At 43.5% G+C, this 24392-nt stretch overlaps 1 protein-coding gene across 1 annotated transcript in view; it reads left to right on the top strand.

The window, feature by feature from the left end:
* The window catches only part of AP3B1 (adaptor related protein complex 3 subunit beta 1), a 192846-nt gene that overhangs the window by 25380 nt on the left and 143074 nt on the right, over positions 1–24392 (top strand). The window contains exons 3-6 of the mRNA XM_058656402.1: positions 1687–1761; positions 14088–14183; positions 15425–15585; positions 18743–18809. Coding sequence (XP_058512385.1) covers positions 1687–1761; positions 14088–14183; positions 15425–15585; positions 18743–18809 — 399 coding nt within the window. The remainder of the gene's footprint in view (positions 1–1686; positions 1762–14087; positions 14184–15424; positions 15586–18742; positions 18810–24392) is intronic.

The following is a 24392-nucleotide window of genomic DNA, read 5'->3' as shown; positions in this document are numbered from 1 at the left end:
GGATGGTTTCAGCTTGTGACTTCACCTTGTGTCATAACACTACTCTCTTAAAACACTTTTCTCTTAAAAATTAGGAGAGTCGGAGATAGAACATCCGTAAGAATATTAAATGCTGGAGTGTTTAAACTTCTGTTGTCTGACATTTACTGTTCTATGCATGAGGGAGACTGTTTTGGGGCATAAAAGTTAATAATATTTTCTATAATTTTAATTTAATTATTATAAAACAATGGATTAAACCAAAATGGATTAAAATTATGATTAGTTATAGGAAAAGGTTTCTTTAGTATCTGAAAGTTAGACATTGAAGAATCCCTGGGTCAAAATGAGAGGGAGATGTTGAATTTGAGCTTGTAATTTGGGGTAGAGTTTTGTGGAATTGATTGTATTTAATAGAGAGGGTAGTTGAAACCTTAGGGTTAGATAGATTAGGAAACTGCACAGCCTGTGTGATGGGGTGCGCAGCCTGTGAGATGGGGTGCGCAGCCTGTGAGATGGGGTGCGCAGCCTGTGAGATGGGGTGTGCAGCCTGTGAGATGGGGTGTGCAGCCTATGAGATGGGGTGTGCAGCCTGTGAGATGGGGTGTGCAGCCTGTGAGATGGGGTGTGCAGCCTGTGAGGATGGGGTGTGCAGCCTGTGAGATGGGGTGTGCAGCCTGTGAGGATGGGGTGTGCAGTCTGTGAGATGGGGTGTGCAGCCTGTGAGATGGGGTGTGCAGCCTGTGAGATGGGGTGCGCAGCCTGTGAGGTAGGGGTGCGCAGCCTGTGAGGTAGGGGTGCGCAGTCTGTGAGGATGGGGTGTGCAGCCTGTGAGATGGGGTGTGCAGCCTGTGAGGATGGGGTGTGCAGCCCGTGAGGATGGGGTGTGCAGTCTGTGAGATGGGGTGTGCAGCCTGTGAGATGGGGTGTGCAGCCTGTGAGGATGGGCACAGAAAGTGTTAGTACAGGGGCGTTTGAAAAGGAACGGTTGGAGAAGTCGGGAAGCCAGTAGAAAGAAGCCAAGGGGAAGTTTGTTCAAAAACCCCTCACCCTTGTTGTAAATGTGGTGCGAGTTCTGGATAAGAACATGGAACATAAAGAACAGCACAAGCATTTAAATGAGTGTTTACCACCCATTTTTAAACAGACAGTACTTTGCTAAAGTGTGTGCGGTTTATGTTATTTGTTTGAAAGTAGAGTTACAGAGAGAGGGAGAGACAGAGATCTTTTATTCATTGGTTCGTTCCTCAGCTGTCTGCAACAGGTTGGGCTCGGCTAGGTGGAAGCCGGTAGCCTGGGGTTCCACTCCAGTCTCCTGTGCGTGGCTAGGCCCACGCATTCTGTTGCTGTCCCAGGCACATTAGCAAGGAGCCAGATCAGAAGCTCAGCAGCTGGAACTTTTGAAGGCTGTGGCTTAAGCTGCTACACCAGAACGCCAGGCCCAGTAAATATTTCTTATACTTTTTAAAGTACTTTTGTGTTTGTTTCTACATGTGTTTCTGTCACCACACAGAAGTATTTTCTTTGCTCTCGAGGGTTTGGATGACTAGGAGGAGTTGAGAAGAGTACTGTTACTGACATGGCTTGCTTGTAGACATAGCTCTTTTAAACATTTAGTTATGTGGAATTTCCCAGAATATCTGTGTTGTTTTTAATTTACTAACTTGAAAAAGAATTTGATTCCTTAAGCTTGCACTTCTTCTTCAGATGATTGCCAAAGGGAAGAATGCATCGGAATTGTTTCCTGCCGTTGTGAAGAATGTGGCCAGTAAAAATATTGAGGTACTGTTTTCATGCATATTGTTTGTGATTACTTTTGTTATAAAGGAATTGTTACTTTTCAGTTACTTTGATATGCAGCATAAGATATTTATCACTATTTTTGTATCAGCTAAAATATCCATAGTCTTAAATACAGATGAACCAGAATAGTCGGCACATAAGTATATTGGCTTATTGGTGAAGAATATGAAAAGTGAGGTTGATTACCTAGGTGAGTTATTGTTACTTGTTCACTCACTCCTAGTTGGCGGTTGGCATCGTGGTATTGTGAGTACAGTTGTTGCCTGCAGTGCTAGTATCCTATTGGGCTTTAATTCAAGTCCTGGCTGCTCTGCTTCCCATTCAGCACCCTGCTTATGCTCCTGGGAAGGCAGCAGAACATGGACAAGTTCTTGGGGTACCTGTGTAATGTGGGAGAACAGGAGGAAATTCCTGGTTCCTGATTCTGGACTGGCCCAGCTCTCTTACAGCCATGTGGGGGGTGAACCAGCAGACAGAAGATCTGTCTCTCTGTGTCTCTCATCTCTGCCTTTCAAATAAAAATAATCTTTAATTTATTTATTTGAAGGACAGAGAGATATAAAGAGGGAGAAGGCATCTTCCCATCTACTGGTTCGTTCCTGCATGGCTGCAGCAGCCGGGTCTAGGCCAGGCTGAAGTCAGAAGCCAGGGTTTCCCTGCTGGTCTCCCGTGTGGGTGCAGGCGCCCACTTGCTGCGCATTGTCAGGAAGTATGTGTTCTGCCAGGGGAGAATCTCCTGTCTGCTGGGCAGGCTGGCCTGGCCCTCAGGGTCGTGGCCATGGATGGAACATGTAGCTATGCCTTTCAAATACATAAATACATTATTTTATTTTTATTCATAAAAAAACCATTATTTTAAAAAAGGACAATCTTTTAAAAAATAAATAAATAAGAAAAAAATGAAAAAGGACAATCTTCCATGAACTGAAATAATGCAGTTCAAAACAAAAATTATGTCCTTCCCCACGTATGTGTATCTTCGTTAGGGACAAAGTCTGGTTAATTTATAGAATTTTGTCAATTAAAGGTTTTTTTTACCCTGTAGAATTTAAAATGTGGTACTGCTACCACCGTTTTCCATTTTGGCAACAGAGGAGAAAACAAAGGAATAAAAAGTACTGCTCTGATGCTCCTTGTAAAGCCAGTTCCCATTGGTCCTCTGCCTGGGAAAGACAGACCGAGGACCAGGCTGCCAGCACCTAGACCTTTGGTGTAAACGCATGTGCAAAGCCCCATGGTGAGCTGGATTAACTGAGGAGGTGTGACCTCAGGGGCTGACATTGGTCATGTGCCCAGGACGTGTGCCCGCTCAGAGGAGCGGGTACTGCCCAGTAGCAACCCTCTTCCTTGAGGCGGAATTTGCTTACGTGAAGGCTACCTGGAGCACACAGTTTATTAAAACTGGAGATAAAATCAGTTTGGCATTGGTGCATGCAACTTAATATAACGCTGTTATCTCAAGAGACTAAATTGATTGTACAGTCAATACCTTATTTACTTTTTGTTCACCACATCAGCATTGACACATGCAGATTAGTGAGTGTTACATGTTGGGGTGTTCAACCTCAGCATGAACTAGTTGTGGAAAATGGGGTGACGATGCTGTAATGGATGTGGTACAGCATACAGATGCATCTATACTAATCGAATACCTTACAATTGATTCTTTCCTAAGGATTTTTTGTAAAAGTACTCTGTGTGGATTGGCTGACTTAATCTTTACCCTGTTAGATATAAATGTTGTTATAAATTGAAAAATACCCAGTCTGCACATGTGCCTTTGTGTCCTGTAAGCTTATGCATATGTATACTTGGAGCTGTGGGAATACTTTTCCTTTGCATGTTCATTATTACTGATTGTTGGGGAAAAGGAGTTTAAAATTTTGTTAAAGAAAGAGAGGGACAGAAAGAGAAAAGATCCCCTCTGCTGGGAAGAAAGAAGATATTCAACATGCTGAATATCTGTGTTGTTCAAGTAGGTTTAGACACAGGGCTACTCTTACCAGTTAGGCAGTGATGGGAGTGATGGGAAAATGTAAATTTCAATCCGTCCAAGCCAACTTATAAGCAAGATTTTCTCAAGTAGCAGTTTTTGTCCTGCTGTGGTTAGTTCCCTCCCACACAGTGCATGTCCAGTTAAAGTTTGTGTATGGTGTGAAGTAGGGTTTAAGGTTCATTTTCGCCCCCATATGCTTAGTTGTTCCAGTGGCAGTTGTTGCGTGAAAACTGTCGAGCATGCGCGTGTGGGTATGTGTCTTCGTGCCTTGCTTCCTTGCTCTGGAGAGGCACGCTGTCTGGTCGGCTGGAACCTGTACATCTTGCGGTCATGTAGTAGAAGCACCCATGAGCCTCTTTTTTTTTTTTTTTTTCTGCCACCTTGGCTTTAGCTAACAAAAGCCTGTTAAGATTGACTTGAATGCGTTGAATTCATGGATTAATTTGGGGAGAATTGCCAGTTTTACTCTCTTGAGCCTCTGAGCCATGTATGTGGTCTTTTATAGGTTTCCTTGCAGTGTTGTTTTGTAGTCTTTGTGCAAGTTTCACCCATATTGTGAAACTTCCCTTTTAGTAGGTTTTGATCCATATTTTAGATGGAGCATTTTTTTCCTTTCATAATGTATTTGAGAGGCAGAGACAGTCAGAGTGCCCATCTACCGATTCACCCTGCAGATGCTTCTGATGGCCAGAGCTGGCCTGAAGCAGAGCCAAGCTGGGAAATGTTAGGTTGGGCTCACATTACTTGATCCATCTTTGTTGTCGCCTGCACTGGCAGGAAGCTGGCAGTCAGAACCAGATCTGCAGGTGAGCACAGGCTTTCTAATGTGGGATATTGGTGTCCCGGCCACCAGGTTAAATGCCTGCTCCCCGGAGCTTCTTTTAAATTTAATTTATCAGTTTGTCATTGATAACATTGAATTATAATCGACTTTTGTATGGTAATTCTAATTGCTTATTTTTGGTTCTGGTTGCTGTTTTGCAGGTTTCTTAAGCTCTGTGGGTTGCTTAAACTTTGCTATGTGAATGACAATATGTGCAAATAGAATTTTCACTTTTTTCTAAATGTCTATTTTAAGTCTTTTCTTGTTGCGTTGCCCTGAGGACAGCCTACAGTACAGAGCGTGCTGGGCCTTGCCGTGCCTGTTATGTGGGTCGCAGGACGCCTGGCCGTGGAGTGAGGTGCTGGCTGCCACTGCTGTGGCTGCCTCTGGTCACCGGCTGCTGCTTTGCTTGCAGTTTTTTTTTTTAAATCATGAATGAGGGCCCAGCGGCGTGGCCTAGTGGCTAAAGTCCTCTCCTTGAACGCCCCAGGATCCCATATGGGCGCCGGTTCTAATCCCAGCAGCTCCACTTCCCATCCAGCTCCCTGCTTGTGGCCTGGGAAAGCAGTCGAGGACGGCCCAATGCATTGGGACACTGCACCCGCGTGGGAGACCCGGAGGAGGTTCCTGGTTCCCGGCTTCGGATCAGTGTGCACCGGCCCGTTGCGGCTCACTTGGAGAGTGAATCATCGGACGGAAGATCTTCCTCTCTGTCTCTCCTCCTCTCTGTATATATGACTTTGTAGCAAAATGAATAAATCTTTAAAAAAAATCATGAATGAGTATTTTTAGATGAGTATTTTTAACAAGCCATTTTTGATACTGTCATATACTTTTCGTGTTTTCTCCATATGATAAGTTATTGGAATTTTCATTTGTTAAGCCTTTCTAGTTCTAGTATAAATGTAACCTTTTCAGAAATTACTGTTAGCACTTCACTTGCTTTCTTTTGTTAAGCATTTCTGCCGTCAATACTGTTGAAGAGATTTTTTTTCCTTGTGATGGTTCTGTTTTGTTGGGATATCATATGACCTTATAAAATGAGTTAGAATGTGGAGGTAGGTCTTTCTCTTCTGTTTATGGAGTGTACATGTAAGATTATTATTGTTATTTTAAAGGCAGAGTTTAGAGAGAAGGAGAGAGATCTTGCATCTGCCACTTTCTAGTTGGCAGCAGTGGCCGGCTGGCACTTGGCCAGGCTGGAACCAGGAGCTTTCCAGGCCTCCAAAGTGGGTGGAAGAGCTCAAGCACTTCAGCCGCTCTCCTCTGTTTTCCCAGTCACAGCAGGGAGCTGGATTAGAAGGGATGCTGCTGGAACTCAAACTGGGGTCCATATGGGATGCCTGTGCCACAGGTGGGGGCTTAGACTAGTACCCTGTAGCACTGGTCCCAAAGATTAGTAGTATTTTATCCTAACATTTTATCCCGGGTGTGAAGTTATCTGGGCCTGTGGTCTTAGTATGGAAAGGATTTAACTGGGGACTTTAAATTGCTTATATGATAGAGACCTGTGTGGGAGGTGGTGACCCTGTGAGGCTTAGATTGCTTAAATGTTGGGAATCTGCAAGCATTAGCACAGCGTGGGTTGGAAGTGGAGCTGCTGGACTGGAACCAGTGCCTGAATGGAGTGCTGGCTTTGGCGTCACAGCCCTGGTGCGTGGGGCCCTTGCTGTTCTTCCCTGGGTGCTCTTGCTCACACTTCCCATTCTGTTGAGTAACCGTAGTGAAAGCAGGCATCCTTGTCTTGCTCCAGATCAGGCCCTTGAAACGCTTTCAGCTTGCCTCCATTCAGTATCCTGCTAGCTGATGGCTTGTCAGGTACAACGGTTCTAATTTCCTCCTATACCTAATTTGTTGTGAGTTTTCGTTTTAAAGGAATGTTGAATCTTATTAAACACTTTCACAATCTGTTGAGATGATCATACGTTGTCTTCATTTTGTACGTATGATTTATGACATGTATTGATTTTTAAGCACTGGACTACCCTTGCATTCCTGAGATAAATGTCAATTGACTGGGATGTATCTTTTTGATGTGGTGTTGGATTCCATTTGCTAATATTGTGTGGAGAGTTTTTGGATGTATGTTCCATCAAGGATGTTAGCTGTAGCTTTCTTTGGGTGTCACAGTGATTCTGACCTCATAAAAAGTTTGGCAGAATTCCATCCATCTCAGTCTTTTGGAATAATTTGGAAATTATTGAAGTTAGTTCCTCTTGAAATGTTTTTGTAGGATTCAATGATGAAGTCACCACATCCTGTAGTTTTCACTGATGGGAAACTTTAAATCACTGTTTCAATTTCACTGATTGATACGGGTCTGTTTCAAGTGGGTTTTCTGTACCTTCTTGATGTAATCTTGGTCGGAGACATCTGTGTAGGAATTGGTTCATTTCTGTTTGAGATGTTTCGGTTTGTTAGCATGTAGTTGTTCTAGGAGTTGTTATGATTCTTTGTGTATCACGTTAGTAGTAATGTTTGCTTTTTCATCTCTAATTTTATTGAATGTTTTCCCTCTTTTGTTAGTCTGGCTAAAGGTTTGTTTATTTTACCTTTTCATTTTGCTGATGTTTTGTAATTTTTACTTAGTTTCATTTTCATTTATTTCTGTCCTGACTTACTATTTCTCCCCCTTTATAATTTGGGGTTTAGTCTTCTTATTTTAAGTATTTATTTATTTATGTTTGAGAGGCAGAGTTACACAGGGAGAGTAAGAGACAGAGTGCTGGTTCACTCCCCAAATTGCTGCAACAGTCAGAGCTAAGCCAACTTGAAGCCAGGAACCAGGAGCTTCTTCTGGGTCTCCCACATGGGTATGGGGGCCCGAGCCCTTTCCTAGGCTGTAAGCAGGGAGTTGGATTAGAAGTACAGCAGCTGTGACCTGGGGCAGTAGCCTAGTGGCTGAAGTGCTCACCTTGCACATGCCGGGTCCCATATAGGAGCCTGTTCATGTCCTGGCAGCCCCACTTCCCATCCAGCTCCCTGCTTGTGGCCTGGAAAAGCAGTTGAGGACAGCCCAAAGCCTTGGGATCCTGCACCTGCATGGGAAATCCAGAAAAGCTCCTGGCTCCTGGCTTCGGGTGGGCGTGGCTCCGGCCTTTGAGGCCACTTGGGGAGTGAATCATCAGAAGGAAGATCTTCCTCTGTCTCTCCTCCTCTCTGTATGTCTGACTTTCCACTTAAAAAAAAAAAATCTTAAAAAAAAGAAAGCGTAGCAGCTGGTACTAGAACTGGCACGCATATGGGTGCTGGTACGTGAGGCAGAAGGTTACCTAACTGAGCCACCACTCCAGCCCTGGTCTTGCTGTTGGATTTCTAAGTCCTTGAGTTGCATCATTGTACTTTTTGAGATGGAATGTTTTAAGCTTGCTCATCTTCCTGTTTGTCATGTCTCACATGACTTTTTGTTTCTCCTTTTTGCTTGTTTCAAGAGAAGCTTTGATTTCTTAATTTCTGAAGTGATTCATTTGTCATTCACATATCATATTAGTTTTTCTGGTAGAATAATTTACATTATAAGATCCTGGTCTGGCATGGTAGCCTAGTAGCTAAAGTCCTCACCTTGCATGAGCCAGGATCCCGTACGGGCACCAGTTCGTATCCTGGCGGCCCCACTTCCCATCCAGCTCCCTGCCTGTGGGCTGGAAAAGCAGTTGAAGGCAGCCTAGAGCCTTGGGACCCTGCACCTGTGTGGGAGACCTGAAAGAGGCTCCAGGCTCCTGGCTTCAGCTCAGCTCAGCTCTGGCTATTGTGGCCACTTGGGGAGTAATTCATTGGATGGAAGATCTTCCTCTGTGTTTCTCCTCCTCTGTGTATATCTGACTTTCGAATAAAAATGAATAAATCTTTAAAAAAGGAATAGTTTAGATTATAAGATTCTAAGGAAATATACTTAGGCCTATATTGAAAATATTTTGAAGTGTAACTCAGTTTTTTGTTACAGTACAAGTATTTTATAAAGTTCAGATAGGTAAATTTGCTACCAAATAGTCACAATAAATTCAGTCTAACTTATAGTAAACCAAAATTATGCATTTGTATCTTATAAAGCCTACTCATTTGATATTGAGCTGAATACCTTGGCTCAGTTATGGAATGGTGGGGTAAGCTGCTGCCTGCTGATGTCAGTATGGTTGCGGGTTGGAGTCCTGACCTGCTCCGTTTTCAGTCCAGCTCCTTCTGCTGCGCCTGGGAAAGCAGCGGAAGATGGCCCGAGCTCTGGACTTCTGGACCCACGTGGCAAATCTGGAAGAATTCGGCCTGGCCACACCCTGACTCCTGCAGTCATCTGGGAAGCAAATCTTCCTCTCTTTCTCTCACTGTGCCTTTCAAATAAAATTGATCTTAAAAAAAAAAAAATAAAACCTAAAATAACTTGAAAAATTATACTTTCTGCCTTGGGTACAAATTAATGAGTGCAATCTTTGTGGTATTTATAGTTTTATTCATGATTAATTTGGGTATTTATTACATTGTGCTTGTTACTGTGAATCGTTCTGGACTGATTATTGAAAGCGTAATCTCTGTGATGTCTTAGAGCTGTTATCTACGTTTCTAATTTGTTGTATACTAATTTTATGATCTCTGTCGTAAGCCTTAGACATCTGAAAACGGTAATAGTTGAGGTTTACCTCTTGCTAACAATAATAGATGCTAACATTAAAAAACATGTTTTCTGCTAGCTTGTTAGTGCCTGAGGTGGGTCAGTTGGTTTTATCCTCTTAAACCACCTTTTGGAAGCTGGTTCTTAGTTACCTATATTTTACATAAAAGGACTTAGAGGTTCAGTTACTCGATCAAGACCACGCTGCGAGTTTGTAGCTTGTAGCTGACCAGGCTGGCTCCAGAACCCCTCCTGGCATTGGCACAGCACACCCTCCGTCCGGGTGGACGACTCCCCCGCCCTCGCCCTCACGGCTTGGACCTCTCAGCAGTGTCCGCTCTTAGCTGCCCTTAGAAGGGAGCTGATGCTGCCACAGAAGTTGAGCATGTGAGTAGTAGTGGCCAAGTCTGTTGAAGTTGGTAGTAAATTGCCCAGTTTGCTATGGACTTCTAGTTTTCTTACTGTAAGCAGAATATTTTCTTGCGAAGTTTTGTTAATTCAGAGCTTATAATACTGTTCAGATATTAACAGTAGAACTTTTATATTTTTTTACCTTTAGAAACAGATTTTGCATAATGATCTATTAAGAAAAACTATAAACATAATTATTGATTTGTTTATCTAGAACTTGTTTTGCTCTTTCATATACCTTGTCATTTTTAAAACAATCTTAATGGAACAAAAATGACATAAGCATCTTAAACATTCTATTTGGGGAATTGATTTTTTCATTGTTATCAAGTGCAAACCTTCATTGTTGTAAGAATACGCGGCTTAGACACTCAGGTGAGCTGTGCGCCATCTGCCTTAGATGTCCGATGAACCAAAGTGACCTAGTAAGCAGACAGTGGTTATGGGACAGAAATCATCAAGGCCTGAGTCAATAACTCGTGAAGTTTGATGTGCTGGTATTGATAAACTAATTAAACAGATCTGCCTGTGTTCTTTCGGCCTGCTGGGGCTCTGCTGTGATTAGCTTTACGGCGAAGAGTGTTGTAACACTGAATGGAGAGTAACTGATCTGAGAACGGTGCAGTCACGGAGCTTCAGCTACTCCCATTTCTGGTCGCAGAATGGTTTCAGGCAAAGTGGGCTTTCTTGGCACCTGCAGCCGGTCAGCCCAGAGGCCTCTTGTGGTCAGTATTGATTGATTCTTAGGACAGCAGTAGAACAAATTTAGTGTTTTGCAACCTTCTGTGATTTAATATTGTTATGCTTTTTGTCATAGCAGTGATAGTGAGTAATTACAGCTCTCCCTGCTGGCTCAGCTGTGGTTCTGAATATTTCAGTGTTGCCAATATAAACTCCTAGGAATGTTCTGGAGTTTACAGTTCAGTACTTCATAAAGTACGGTGTTGTGAAAAATAAAGCAGGCTGTAACTCGTTATTCTTTCAAAATTCTCCAGATAATTATACAGTGAGATCTGAATATAATTACTAATGAGAAAGCACATTTGAAATGACTGATTAAAAGAGCAACCGTGAACAAGCTGAAGACCTTTACCTGTAGTTTCCTTTCAATATCGAGATGTCCTTGTTAGACGTTGTGTTCAGTGAGGGATACCCTCTGGTGAGAAGTCAGTTCCTTTATGTAGCAACCTACTGGGAAATGTCTTATTTTTTTCTAGTCCATCTTTGGGCTGAGATATAATTCAGCTGTTAATTATTGTACTCTTAGCTACCTGCCAGGCAGTGCTACAGTTCCTGGCAGCTCAGAGAGGAACGAGGGATGTTTCCTGTGCTAAATAAGCTCACATTTGTTCCACAGTGGATCTGTTAAAACTATCAGCCAGCCACCCAGTTGACTACCTAATCATTTGTTTTGTAATCTTTGAAACTGTAAAATATAGTTCTGGAGAATGTCATCCATCCTCAAACAGTTCGATAGATGCCTCTAAAACTGACCTAAAAATGTTACAGAATTTTTGTTTTCATTTAAATGTAATACATTTAATACAATTTCGATTATTTGGCTTTCATGTTAGGAACTGGTGCCATCAGATTTGGTAACAAGTTGTCGTGTTCCTGTGTAAGAGTACTTGGTAACAAGTTGTCGTGTTCCTGTGTAAGAGTACTTGGTAACAAGTTGTCCTGTTCCTGTGTAAGAGTACTTGGTTTCGAGTGGTGATTTAACAGAACAATGTTTCACAGATGCATTTACTGTTGCATTCAGCAGGTTGTAAGGTTCCGGAAGCACTGAGCTGAGCGGGTGAGGAGCCAGGGGCTGTGTGGGAAGGCCTTTGCTGCAGGTGACTGGCTGGGGACCGTTGCCTGCGTTTACTGCTCTTTCCTTCAGACGCAGATTTAATGTTGGATTTTTACTACCAGTACCTTGGTGATGTACTTCTCAAATTACACAGAATCCAATTAGGTTTATACATTAGTTTCTTTTTTTAAAAAAAAGATATATTTATTTTTTATTGCAAAGTCAGATATGTAGAGAGGAGGAGAGAGAGCTGAAGATCTTCCGTCCAGTGATTCACTCCCTAAGTGCCTGCAACGACCAGAGCTGAGCCTATCTGAAGCCAGAAGTCAGGAGCTCCTCGGGTCTTCCACACGGGTGCAGGGTCCCAAGGCTTTGGGCCGTCCTCGACTGCTTTCCCAGGCCACAAGCAGGGAGCTGGATGGGAAGTGGAGCAGCCGGGATTAGAACTGGCGCTCATATGGGATCCTGGGGTATTTCAAGGCAAGGACTTCAGCTGCTAAACCATGGCGCCGGGCCCTATGCATTAGTTTCTAAGAATGATGGAGCTGTTGCTTGGCCCTTGAACGTTGGCTTGAATGCAAGGTTTACAAAGGGCTAAGTGGTTTCAGAATATTGTTGTGATATATACATTTATCAAGTGTAGTTTTTTTTTCTTTTTTGCAGGTAGCACTAACCCATGTTTTAGGGAATTTTATTCTTGAATGATTTAATTTGTACTGGATTCTCAGGTGTCCTGGGTGGGGTGGGGGGGAGGTAGTCTCCTCTATTGTATGGGTTACTTTGTTAACAGTTCAAGCATTGCTGTCACAAAGCCTATCTGGAGTAGTTGGGAGTAGGCCTCTGTGTGGTTCTGCTACTTGCTAGCTCTTTGACCATAGTTGAGTTATGTGAACTTCTGTCTTTTACTTTCCCATTTTGTTTTCTTTTAATGTTGTGCTAAATTGTTGTAGTTAAAAAAATGGCAAAAAGTGAAGCCGTCCGTCAATATACATAGTGTGTTTCAGTCCCATCTGCAACCACAAAGGGCGTTAAAGCGCGGAGTGTGAACCCCAGCTCTGTCGGAGCTGGGCCAGAGTCGACAGCTGCTGCCAAGTAGGATTCTCCTAAGACTGAAGCAGTTTTAAGGCCCTTCAGGGCCAGAGATGCAAACCTTTACAATCCCATCTACTTGGGTTTGAATTGCATGAATGTTCTTCTGACTTGTGATCTCTGGTTTCTGTTGTACAAAAGCCAAAGGAAGATGCAGAAGAAATCAATCCTTTAGAGCTTAAATTCAGTAAGAATGACATATAAAAGCATAATTAACGTGAAGTAAATCAAGTACAACGTTGAGATTGTCAGGTTTGCTACCTGTTGGAGACAATCCCATGTGAGAACTTAGGTGGTATATGTCATTCTTTTCAAGGACATCATGTTGCCCCAGCATGTTCTTTCATCCGTGCTCTGTTGAATCAAAAACTCATTCACACTCCTTCACTCCCCCTGCCTACCTGTAGAACTGTCACTGTAATGCCTTAGTCCCTGACATAGTGGGAACTGGCACATAGTGGGAACTAGCGCATTGGTGCAGTCCAGCTTGCTTAATCAGCCGGCCAGCTCGCTAGCAACCTGAGGTGACTTCCATTGAAGATCCTGTGGAGGGGAAATGGTCCTTTGGGACCTGTTTTCCAGGGCGACCAGAGGAAGTTGTCTTCATTTTTAGCTGCATGGGAATTCCTGGAATTCCTGAATTCCTGGAATAGAAGCCTTTTGCGTTTTCTTATTTCCTTCAGGTACCTGAGCTCCCAGGCTTTTGTCCCAGACGAGGGTAGCTGGTTTGTACTTTGCTGGTTTGGCTTTCTCTGGACTTTTTTTTTTTTTTTTTAAGATTTATTTATTTTTATTACAAAGTTAGATATACAGAGAGGGGGAGAGACAGGAAGATCTTCCTTCTGATGATTCACTCCCCAAGTGACCGTAACGGCCGGTGCTGCGCTAATCTGAAGCCAGGAGCTAGGAACTTCCTCCAGGTCTCCCATGCAGGTGCAGGGTCCCAAGGCTTTGGTCCGTCCTCGACTGCTTTCCCAGGCTACACGCAGGGTGCTGGATGGGAAGTGGAGCTACGGGAATTAGAACTGGTGCCCATATGGGATCCCGGCACATTCAAGGCGAGGACCTTACCATTATGCTATCATGCTGGGCCCAATATACATGGGTTTTTAAAGGCCTTTTGTTGTAGCAAAATAAGCTACTCTTTTAATTCTATTTTCCCATGCAGCCTTTCAAGCACCCATTGTACATTGTCATTCTGAAGTGAAACTGTTGAGTAATGTACACTAGAATGTGCCTGCCACCAGAAAGTCACAGCTGGGCTCCGGAATGTCTTACTAGTGAAGGAAGTATAAGCTCCCACCACATGGCTGCTGCCCTGGCTTAGGTTCTGTCTGTTTTTGAAAAACTTCAGTTAATGTTTAAATTTTCCTGTATGAATTTTGCTAAGGGATAAAAAAAAATTCCCTTTGAGAGATGGGGCACTTGCGAGGATGTTTCTGTTGTGAATTAAATGATTAAACTGCATAAATACACAAGCTTTTTGATTGCCAAACTGTCGTTTTTGTTTTAGTTGGAACCTGTCGTGCTGTCGTCTCTGCGTTGGCTGTGAGACGCTGACTTCTTGTTGTTGTTGTTGTTGTATCAGATCAAGAAGCTGGTGTACGTGTACTTGGTCCGCTACGCCGAGGAGCAGCAGGACCTGGCCCTCCTGTCCATCAGCACCTTCCAGCGTGCTCTGAAGGTGAGTAGTGGAGTGAGCAGGCGGTTTTAGCAAGGTTTCCACGCAGCCAAGGGTGTCGTCCCAAGGAGTGCAGCAGTAATCCTCCGAGTAGCGTTAGTAGTGTCTTGAAAGAGTTAAAAGGCCTCGTGTAGTGTCCACTCAATATCGTGGATAATTATTTATATAATCACTTTGCCATATATTTTGCAGCTTCTATAATGTTTCTATGTGTTTAGTTTAATCATTAGCATGCATCAAAGAACTGTTCATCATAGTAACTAATTGTAGGAAGTATTTCAAATGGGCATATAATACATTTTTTTAATTAAAATTTTTTAAAGATTTATTTATTTTTATTACAAAGTCGGATATACAGAGAGGAGGAGAGACAGAGAGGAAGATCTTCCATCCGATGATTCATTCCCCAAGTGACTGCAACGGCCGATGCTATGCCGATCTGAAGCTGGGAACCAGGAATTTCTTCCGGGTCTCCCACGTGGGTGCAGGGTCCCAAAGCTTTGGTCTGTCCTCGACTGCTTTCCCAGGCCACAAGCAGGGAGCTGGATGGGAAGTGGAGCTGCTGGGATTAGAACCGGCGCCCGTATGGGATCGTGGCATGTGCAAGGCGAGGACTTCAGACGCTAGGTCACGCCGCCGGGCCTGTCAAATGGGCATATAATACATTTTTTTTTTTGTTTTAAAGATTTATTCATTTTATTACAGCCAGATATATACAGAGGAGAGACAGAGAGGAAGATCTTCCATCCGATGATTCACTCCCCAAGTGAGCCGCAATGGGCCGATGCGCGCCAATCCGAAGCCGGGAACCTGGAACCTCTTCCGGGTCTCCCATGCGGGTGCAGTGTCCCAAAGCGTTGGGCCGTCCTCAACTGCTTTCCCAGGCCACAAGCAGGGAGCTGGATGGGAAGTGGAGCTGCCGGGATTAGAACCGGCGCCCATATGGGATCCCGGGGCGTTCAAGGCGAGGACTTTAGCCACTAGGCCACGCCGCCGGGCCCTATAATACATTTTTTAAAGATAAATTTAGGATCTTCAAGATTTTATTATTAGGAAATGCTAAAAATCAACTGCGTCTAAAAATACTTGATCAATGTCAGTTAGGACTATTCTTTTTTTTCTGTTTACCCTCTGCTGTACACTGGGTGTTCACTTCAGCAGGTGTCTGTTGGTGTTGGACCCGACAAGAAGCTGTGGAATATTTTAAACCTAACATGTTGATGAGCATTTTTGCCCTATTTTAGGACCCAAACCAGCTCATCCGTGCCAGTGCGTTGAGAGTGCTGTCCAGCATCAGAGTGCCCATCATCGTGCCCATCATGATGCTCGCTATCAAGGAAGCCTCTGCCGACCTGTCACCCTACGTCAGGAAGAACGCAGCCCACGCCATCCAGAAACTGTACAGGTGCGTGCTGTGCTGGTCACAGGGCACGTGAGCCACCAGGACGCTGTGCTGGTCACAGGGCACGTGAGCCTCCGCAACCCTTCCTGTGTTAGCTTGTGGGATGAGCTGCCCTGCACCACCAGACACCTTTACGAACCTGGAGTTTTGTTGTGGTTGTAGAAACCTTATCCAGGTTTTAAATGTGAGTTTGTAAGTTAGAGCTTATGTTAATGTATAGATCAGAGTTTGATTTCTTGTTTACATTGTCAGTCTCTGGTGCACCTACGCCTCTTGTTATTGTTATTAGAAGTTTGAGATTTCTTTCTGTCTTGGATAGAGTCTTAATTGTCGTAGTTTCCGCTTCTTTGATTTTTGTTTCCTTCTCTTCTTTTATTTGTTTCATCTTTCCCAGAACTATTTTATTAAATGATTTTTAAAGTGACTTTTAAAAATACAGTGCCATACCATGTTTGTTCGGTATTATGTTCACAGTGCTGTGTTTGTTAATTGTAGATGATATGGGCCTGGCATGGTAGCATGGTGGCTAAATCCTTGCTTCGCAACCTCCAGGATCGCATATTGGTGCCACTTTGTGTCTGGGGCTGCCCCACTTCCCACCCAGCTCCCTGCTTGTGGCCTGGGAAAGCAGTCAAGGACGGCCCAAAGCCTTGGGACCCTGCACCCGTGTGGGAGACCCGGAAGAGGCTCTGGGCTCTTGGCTTTGGATCAGCTGTGCTCTTGCTGTTATGGCCACTTGGGGAGTGAACCAGCAGATGGAAGATCTCTCTCTCTCCTTCTCTCTATAAATCTGCCTTCCCGATAAAAATTTGAAAAATCTTAAAAAAAACAAATGGTCGAGGATGTGATGCTTAGCAATTGCCTGTTCTGTATTTGATAATGAAAATCAGTCATACGGAAATAACTATATGCAAACTGTAACTAATCATGATATTAGAACAATTAGAACATGATAAAATTTACTTTCAAAAGGTTTGTGGAATATACATGCTGTTTCAAAAAGTTTCTCCCATGAATTTTTTGAAGTGCCCTGTGTGTGTACCAAGGTGTGCTAATGATGGGACCACCAGGACAAAAGTTTTGCCAAAAAGTAAGGATGAAGTGAAGTGGGATTAATTAGGAAAGACTTCTGGGAAGAAGGTGTCTGAAGCTGGAATTTGCAGGCGTTGGAGGGATCATTAGATATGGATAATTAAAGTGGTTAATAATACAGCTGTGTAAATCTGTAACCGGTAAGCCCTCCTGCTTTAGGTTTGCTGTCAGAGTTTTGATGTTGCCCCTCTGTGGTCTGTCTGGGTCTGTGCTGTGCGCTCAGAAGCAAGCTGACTCGAGTGGCGTGGACGTCCTTGGTTAGCGTGCCCCTGCTGCTGCTCTGTGCCAGGAGTGCATGCCAGTCAGCTTGTTGTTCTTCTCTTCCACATCTCTCTCCACCGCCGCTTTGGTACTACATTCTTACTTGGAAACTCCCCATATTTGTTTGAAGCAGCTGTGTTTTTGGAGTAGAAGTGATTGCTGCCTTTATTATTTTCTTAACCCACTTGAAACAGAAGTTTGTGCTTTACCTAGTTTAAATTACTTTCCTGGATTTTCCAGTTTGTTTTAGAAGTGAGCTTTGGGGCCCGGCGGCGTGGCCTAGCGGCTAAAGTCCTCACCTTGAAAGCCCCGGGATCCCATATGGGTGCCGGTTCTAATCCCGGCAGCTCCACTTCCCATCCAGCTCCCTGCTTGTGGCCTGGGAAAGCAGTTGAGGACGGCCCATTGGGACACTGCACCCGCATGGGAGACCAGGAAGAGGTTCCAGGTTCCCGGCTTCGGATTGGTGCGCACCGGCCCGTTGCGGCTCACTTGGGGAGTGAATCATCGAAGATCTTCCTCTCTGTCTCTCCTCCTCTGTGTATATCTGGCTGTAATAAAATGAATAAATCTTAAAAAAAAAAAAAAAAAAAAAGAAGTGAACTTTGGGGCCACTGTTACAGCACAGCCAGTAAGCTGCTGCCTGCAATGCTGGCGTCCCTCACAGGCTGTGTTTGGAAGGCCAGTTGATGAGGTTATCGCCCAGCTCCTTGCCAGTGCACTTGGGCAGAGAGCAGAGGGTCGTGCCCGTGCTGGGTCCTCTGCCAGCCATATGGGAGACCTGGATAGATACGGGCCCTGAGCCTGGCCCAGCTGCTGCCTCTGGAGCCATTTGGGAAATGGAGCAGTGAATCAAAGCTTTCTCTCCTCTCTCTTGCTGTATCCTTCTCTTTTCCTGTAACTCTGCCTTTCAAATAAAATAAATTTTTAAAAATCTGCTGTTTTTTTTTTAAAGATATTTTTATCTGAAAGGCATTTTTGCCGAGAGAAATGCAGATGGAGATCTTCCATTCTGTGCTTAAATGGCAGCAGTGGCCAGAGGTGAGCTGAGCCAAAGCCAGGAGCTTCTTCTGGGTGTCCCACGTGGGAGCACTGTCCCAGGGATTTGAACCATCCTCTACTGTTTTCCCATTAATAGGGAGCTGGGTGTGAAGTGGAGCAGCTGAGATGCAACCAGTGGTGACATGGACGCAGACCCCACAGATGGTGGCTTTGGCTCTTACGTCATGGTGCCATTCTCTAGATTTTTTTTTAAGATTTATTTATTTTTATTGGAAAATCAGACATACAGAGTGGAGGAGAGACAGAGAGAAAGCTTTTCTGTCCGCTGATTCACTCCCCCAGTGACTGCAATGGCTGGAGCTGAGCTGATCTGAAGCCAGGAGCCAGGCGCTTCCTTCGGGTCTCCCATGTAGGTGTAGGGTCCCAAGGCTTTGGGCCATCCTCGATTGCTTTCCCAGGACACAAGTAGGGAGCTGGATGGGAAGTGGGTCCGCTGGGACACGAATTGATTCCCATACAATTTCCTAGCATGTGCAAGGCGAGGACTTGGGCCCTCAATCTTTTTTTTTAAAAGAGTGAATTTATTTTAAGGAGTTTAAAAATATGCTTAAGAAGTTAATATGATGAAGTTTAAAAGCAAGACACCTTCCTATTCTACTTTAAATTTGTTTCCCTGTTTTTGTATTAAAATAATTTTTTCTTCTCTCCCCTGTATTAAAATTTTTGGTATCATAAATGATGAGCATCATTTAAAGCTAGTAATAAGAAGAAAGAAATTAATACAGGTTTTCTTTTGCTGTTTCAGTCTTGATCCAGAGCAGAAGGAAATGTTAATTGAAGTAATTGAAAAGCTTTTGAGAGATAAAAGCACAGTAAGTAATCTTTTATGTCATTAAAATAAATTGCTTTTATTTACATAGTATCATTTGCCATAATTATCTTTGGTTCAAGACTCTGTATGTATGTGTGTGTGTAGTCACAATGTGAAAGGTGAAAAGAATGGGAGAGAAAAAACAAAGTTCCCACCTGCTGAATCACTCCCCCAAAGCTTGCACTGCTTGGGGCTGGAGCTGGGAGGCAGGGGTGAGTGCAGGCCGGCACAGGGCTGGAGCTGGGAGGCAGGGGTGAGTGCAGGCCCGCACAGGGCTGGAGCTGGGAGGCAGGGGTGAGTGCAGGCCCGCACAGGGCTGGAGCTGGGAGGCAGGGGTGAGTGCAGGCCTGCACAGGGCTGGAGCTGGGAGGCAGGGGTGAGTGCAGGCCGGCACAGGGCTGGAGCTGGGAGGCAGGGGTGAGTGCAGGCCGGCACAGGGCTGGAGCTGGGAGGCAGGGGTGAGTGCAGGCCGGCACAGGGCTGGAGCTGGGAGCAGATCACTGTCTGTGCATTTAGCAGCTGGCACTGCAGTGTCGGAGGACAGTGGTGTATGCGTTGCTGGAGCAAATGCTTCATCTAAAATGGCATAAATATTAATGGAGCTCATGAGGATTTTTAAATCTTCAAAGATCAGAAATTCCTGTGTAATAAAATGGATTGAATATGGAAGTTAAGTTTGTTACATGTTAATTGATCAGAGTCTATAGAAGACCAAGTTGGAAAAAATCATTTTATGTCAGGACTGTATTGTTGATTGCTTTTAGAGTTCAAATTTTTATTCCAAACAATGGTACATTAAGATGTTAAACGGCTGTGTCACTTGGGAAAATGTTATCATCTTAAAATGAAGTGTCAAGTTATACAGAGCTATTGGAGAAATTTGAGAGATTTTTGTTTAAGGATTTATTTATTTTTATTGGAAAGGCATATTTACAGAGAGAAGGAGGGACAGAGAGAAAGATTTTCTACTTGCTGGTTCACTCTCTAAATGGCCGCAACAGCCAGAGCTAAGTAATCTGAAGCCAGGAGACAGAAGGTTCTTCTGGCTGTCCCATGCAGGTGCAGGGTCCCAAAGCCCTGGGCTGTCCTCGACTGCTTTCCCAGGCCACAGGCAGGGAGCTGGGTGGGAAGTGGGGCAGTGGGACATGAACTGGTGCCCACATGGGATGTTGGTTCTTGTAGCTGGAGGACCACCTAGTGGAGCCATCATGTCAGTCCCATATTGTAATATTTTTTTAAAAGTTTTACAAAATTTTTTATTTGGAAGGCAGAGCTATAGAGAGGAGGAGGAGGAGAGAGAGAGAGACAGAGATGAAGAGAGAGAAACCGACACAGAGAGTTTGTTTCATTCCCCAGTTGACAGCATGGCTGGCTGGCTGGGGTGGGTAGGTGGGGAGTCACTGAAGAAATGAAAATCAAAGGCCTTCCTGATGGTTTTGTGTGAACTGTGAGTCAGTGAGGAAACTAATAAGAAAAACAAAAAAAATTTTTATTGAATGAATATAAAAACAAAACTATCACCCTCCCTGATATGTAGCAAAAACGATGTTGAAAGGGCTGTTGATCTTGTTTTGTGTGAAGGTTGCCTCATTGCGGAGAGAAGATGTGGTATTTGTCCTTCTGAGATTGACTTGTTTTACCGAGCGTGATGGCCTCTTGTTGGGACTGTTTGGTTGCACATGGTAGGATTTCATGCTTTTCAGTGTCTGAGTAGTACTCCATGAAGTAGGTGTGCCACAGTCTCTTTATCTACTCCTCCAGAAATATAGCAGTTTTGCAAGCTGTTTCAGAGTCGATTGATATGGGTGAGGTTTTTCTTGGTACCTAATGAGCCTTTTCTTGCTTATTGTTTTAAAAGATTTATTTTATTTTTAGTGGAAGGTGAGATTTATAAAGTGAAGGAGAGACAGAAAAATTTTCCCTCTGCTGTTTGATTTCCCAAGTGGCCGCAGTGACTGGAGCTGAGCTGATCCGAATCCAGGTGCCGGGAGCCTCTTTCAAGCCTCCCTCATGGGTGCAGGGTCCCAAGGCTTTGGCCCATCCTCTACTGCTTTGCAAGGCGACAAGCAGGGAGCTGGAAGGGAAGTAGAGCAGCTGGGACACGAACAGGTGCCCGAATGGGATCCTGGGACTGCAAGGCGACTTTCACCACCAGGCCACCATGTCGGCCTGAGCCTTTTCAAAATGTGTATTTATAATTGACAATATTTTTGGCATGACGTACTGTTTTTTTTAAATAAGGGTTTTAAAAAAATTATTAATTAAAAAGATTTTTTTAAATTGAAAGTGAGATACACAGGGAGGAGGACAAAGAAGTTGACTCACTCCCTCAGCTGCTGCAACAGCCAGAGAGGAGCTGATCTGAAGCCAGGAGCCAGGAGCCTCCTCTGGGTCTCCTGTGCGGATGCTGGATCCCAAGGCTTTGGGCCGTCCTTGACTGCTTTTCCAGGGCACAAGCAGGGAGCTGGATGGGGAGTTGGGGCTGCTGGGATTAGAACCGGTGCCTATGTGGGATCCCAGTGCATGCAAGGGGAGGATCTTAGCCACTAGGCTGCCACGCCAGGCCCCAAACTTTTTAAGATTATAGTTTTAACTAGGAATTCTTAGTTTTTTTCTTTGCAGAATCAGTGTTTATGCACACTGCTTATGTTGGGTGCAGTGTAGGAGGTTGGGCTCGTGGACCGTTCGTTGTACTGGAGCGTGCTGGGGTTAGTGCGTTCAGGTTTGTCATGTCCAGGTCAGAGAGGGCCCTTCCTGCTTCAGGTTTGCTTCACTGTCTCCCTCAGCCTCTCTTCTGCCTGAGATCGTTCCCAGTCTTAGTTCTTTTTCTCTGATTTGTTGAGCTGTCTTTTCCCAGGAGCGCTTTCTAGCGTGGTTTCCATGTGTGGCTTTCTAGCGTGGTTTCCATGTGTGGCTTTTTTTGTGTTCTTTTTCATGGTTTCAGTCACCTGCTTTTTGATCTCTTCTTTAATTTCTGTTTTTTTCAGATTTCTGATTTATGTTCATTTTTCTTGTCAAATGCTGCTTATGGAGTACTTCGTTTCATTTTGATTGATCATTGAGGGGTTTTTTTTTTTTTGTAATTTTCACCTGTTGGATTCATTTTCTGTGTTTCGCACTTACAAATTACTTACTTTTGAATGAGGTTGGTTTGTTTTTTTTAATTGTAAGATTTATTTATTTTTATTGGAAAGATGGATATATAGAGAGGAGGAGAGACAGAGAGGAAGATCTTACATCTGGTGATTCACTCCCCAAGCGGCTGCAATGGCTGGAGCTGAGCCAATGTGAAGCCAGGAGCCAGGAACCTCTCTGGGTCTCCCATTCAGGTGCAGGGTCCCAAGAATTTGGACTGTTCTCGACTGCTTTCCCAGGCCACAAGCAGGGAGCTGGATGGGAAGTGGAGCTGTCAGGATTAGAACTGGCGCTCATTTGGGATGCTGGCACACTCAAGGCAAGGACTTTAGCTGCTAGGCTACCGCGCTGGGCCTGAGGTTGGTGTTTTGATTTTTCGTTTTTGTTTGTACGTTTTTGACTTGGACCAGTATGCGGTGCTGCTTTGCTCGCTCGTTAGCAGAGAGCGGAATCAGAAGTGGGAAACCAGGACTTGAACTAGTGCGCATGCGGGGATGTTGCATGGCGGATGGGTGAGGCTTAGCGCCTCGTCCCACAACACTAGACCCTACCTCTCAGTTTCGAGGGTCTCTCTCCCCAGTCTTCTTTGGATCCCATTTTTCCTTGAAACTTTCCCTTTCTGAATGGCATCATCAAGTCTCTGTCTTGCATGTAGTGTGTGAGGAATTGTTTTCATCGTCAGGTGGCCGTTTCCCTTGCTGCTGTGGAAGGTGTTTCACCCGCAGGCCCTCTGATCCCTGCCTCTCTGTGCTGCTCACTGTGCCCTGCCCCCCTGGACTCCCTGCCGCACACCCACTGTGCAGGTGTTTGTCGTGATACAAGTGTGAAAATAATTGACAACTTAGGCTTTGCTTTTTACTTAAGTGTAATTTAAAATTTTAAACCTTTGATTTTTATTTTTGCTTTGGTCATAGGTGTTTTTGGTGGTGGGGAGAGAGTTTGGGTGGATTTGGATTTATGTACTATGACTGAATACAGTTTCAAAGTTTTTTCCGTTAAGATTTTTCGCTGCAAGATTATGATGCTGCTCAAAAAGTTCATGGAAAATGGAACTAGAAATTTATTTGGGCCAAACAGTTTTAAATCCATTTTTAGTTTTTTCGTAGTGTTTGTTTTCAGGAACTTTTGGAAGACTCCCTCAGATTTTACGGACAGTGTTTAATAGGTCGTTCCTTAATTTTTCCCCACCTTTGGTCACCTGTGTCAACTTTATTAGAGGCATACAGGAACATTTTTCCCCTACCAAATTAAAAATGTTAATATTGACATTTATAATCAATAAAGAATCAAATAATTTGACATTTTCCTTCTTAAAATTTTTATGTCATTTATTTCATTTGTTTTCACATTCTGAAGTGGAATTTATTTGCTGTCAGCTATATATTCTTGGGATCAGTGTGAAATTGATAACTGCTTTTGATAGACAATCTGTATAAATCCTTCCTTAAACTTCTGTTGATATTAAGACAAAGAAGATTTTCTCTTAGTTGGAAGCGCAAAAGTCAATTAGCACAGTAATTTTCAAGTAAATTTGGAAGTGTAATCATACTAAAATATGATACAGCAGTTTCTTTCTCTTTGGGGAAAAATTCCCATTTGTCACATGACAGGGCGCTCTCCTCAAACTGCGTCATCTCTGCGTTTCAGAACATAGTTATAACACGTTAGTGTTATTTGAGTATGTGTTGTCTAAATATACCTGTATTTTTTGTGAAGATACTAAAGAAACCTAATGAAATTAAAGGGGTAACATTTTGTCTGTATTCTGTAAATCCTAGCCAACTATATGATTATATAAATTTTAATGCATACTTCTAAACTTTTATGAAATGTTCGTCTGCCTTCATTGTTTAATCTAAACACTTTCTGCTGTAATGCCTGACATTGCTAACATTCACTTATTAATTTGCTTGTAAAATTTCTAATACATAGTCCTGTTTGTCTTTAAAACATGGACATCTTTCTTTGTTAAGCAATTAAGGTATAAAAGTGAGCATTCTTTTGTGTAAAATGCCTCAAAAACAGGATGCTTGCTTTCCTTTCCCTTTTCCTTTTTGGCTAAATTTTAAAGAAGCCTTTTCAATAGCATTCAGTTATCTAATGGTAATCAGCTTCTTGGGAAAACAAATTTGATCAACACCTTCTAAAAAACTGGGTTGTTTGTTTATATTTTTGATGACGTAAAGTTTCCCCTCAATTTTTGACATAACATTACAGTTAATGAACAGACTGACAGTTTATAGCTAAATTGTTAGACAAGATACCATTTTGTAAGTTATTGGTTTGATGTTGGTAAAAAGCCTGACTGTTACAGGCAGGAAAAACCCATAGTGTGAGTTTGTGCAGATGTTTTATTGTGATAGATCTATTATCCAGCTATTAGAAGATAAATGATTCATCTTTCCCATTTTCCATGCCTCAAGAAAATTGAAATAAGAAGGGGAATATC

Source organism: Ochotona princeps, chromosome 28 (genome assembly GCF_030435755.1).
Source record: "Ochotona princeps isolate mOchPri1 chromosome 28, mOchPri1.hap1, whole genome shotgun sequence".
In the NCBI taxonomy this organism is placed as follows: Eukaryota; Metazoa; Chordata; class Mammalia; order Lagomorpha; family Ochotonidae; genus Ochotona; species Ochotona princeps.
Note: the sequence above shows the minus strand (reverse complement) of the source record. Positions and strands in the feature narration are given on the sequence as shown.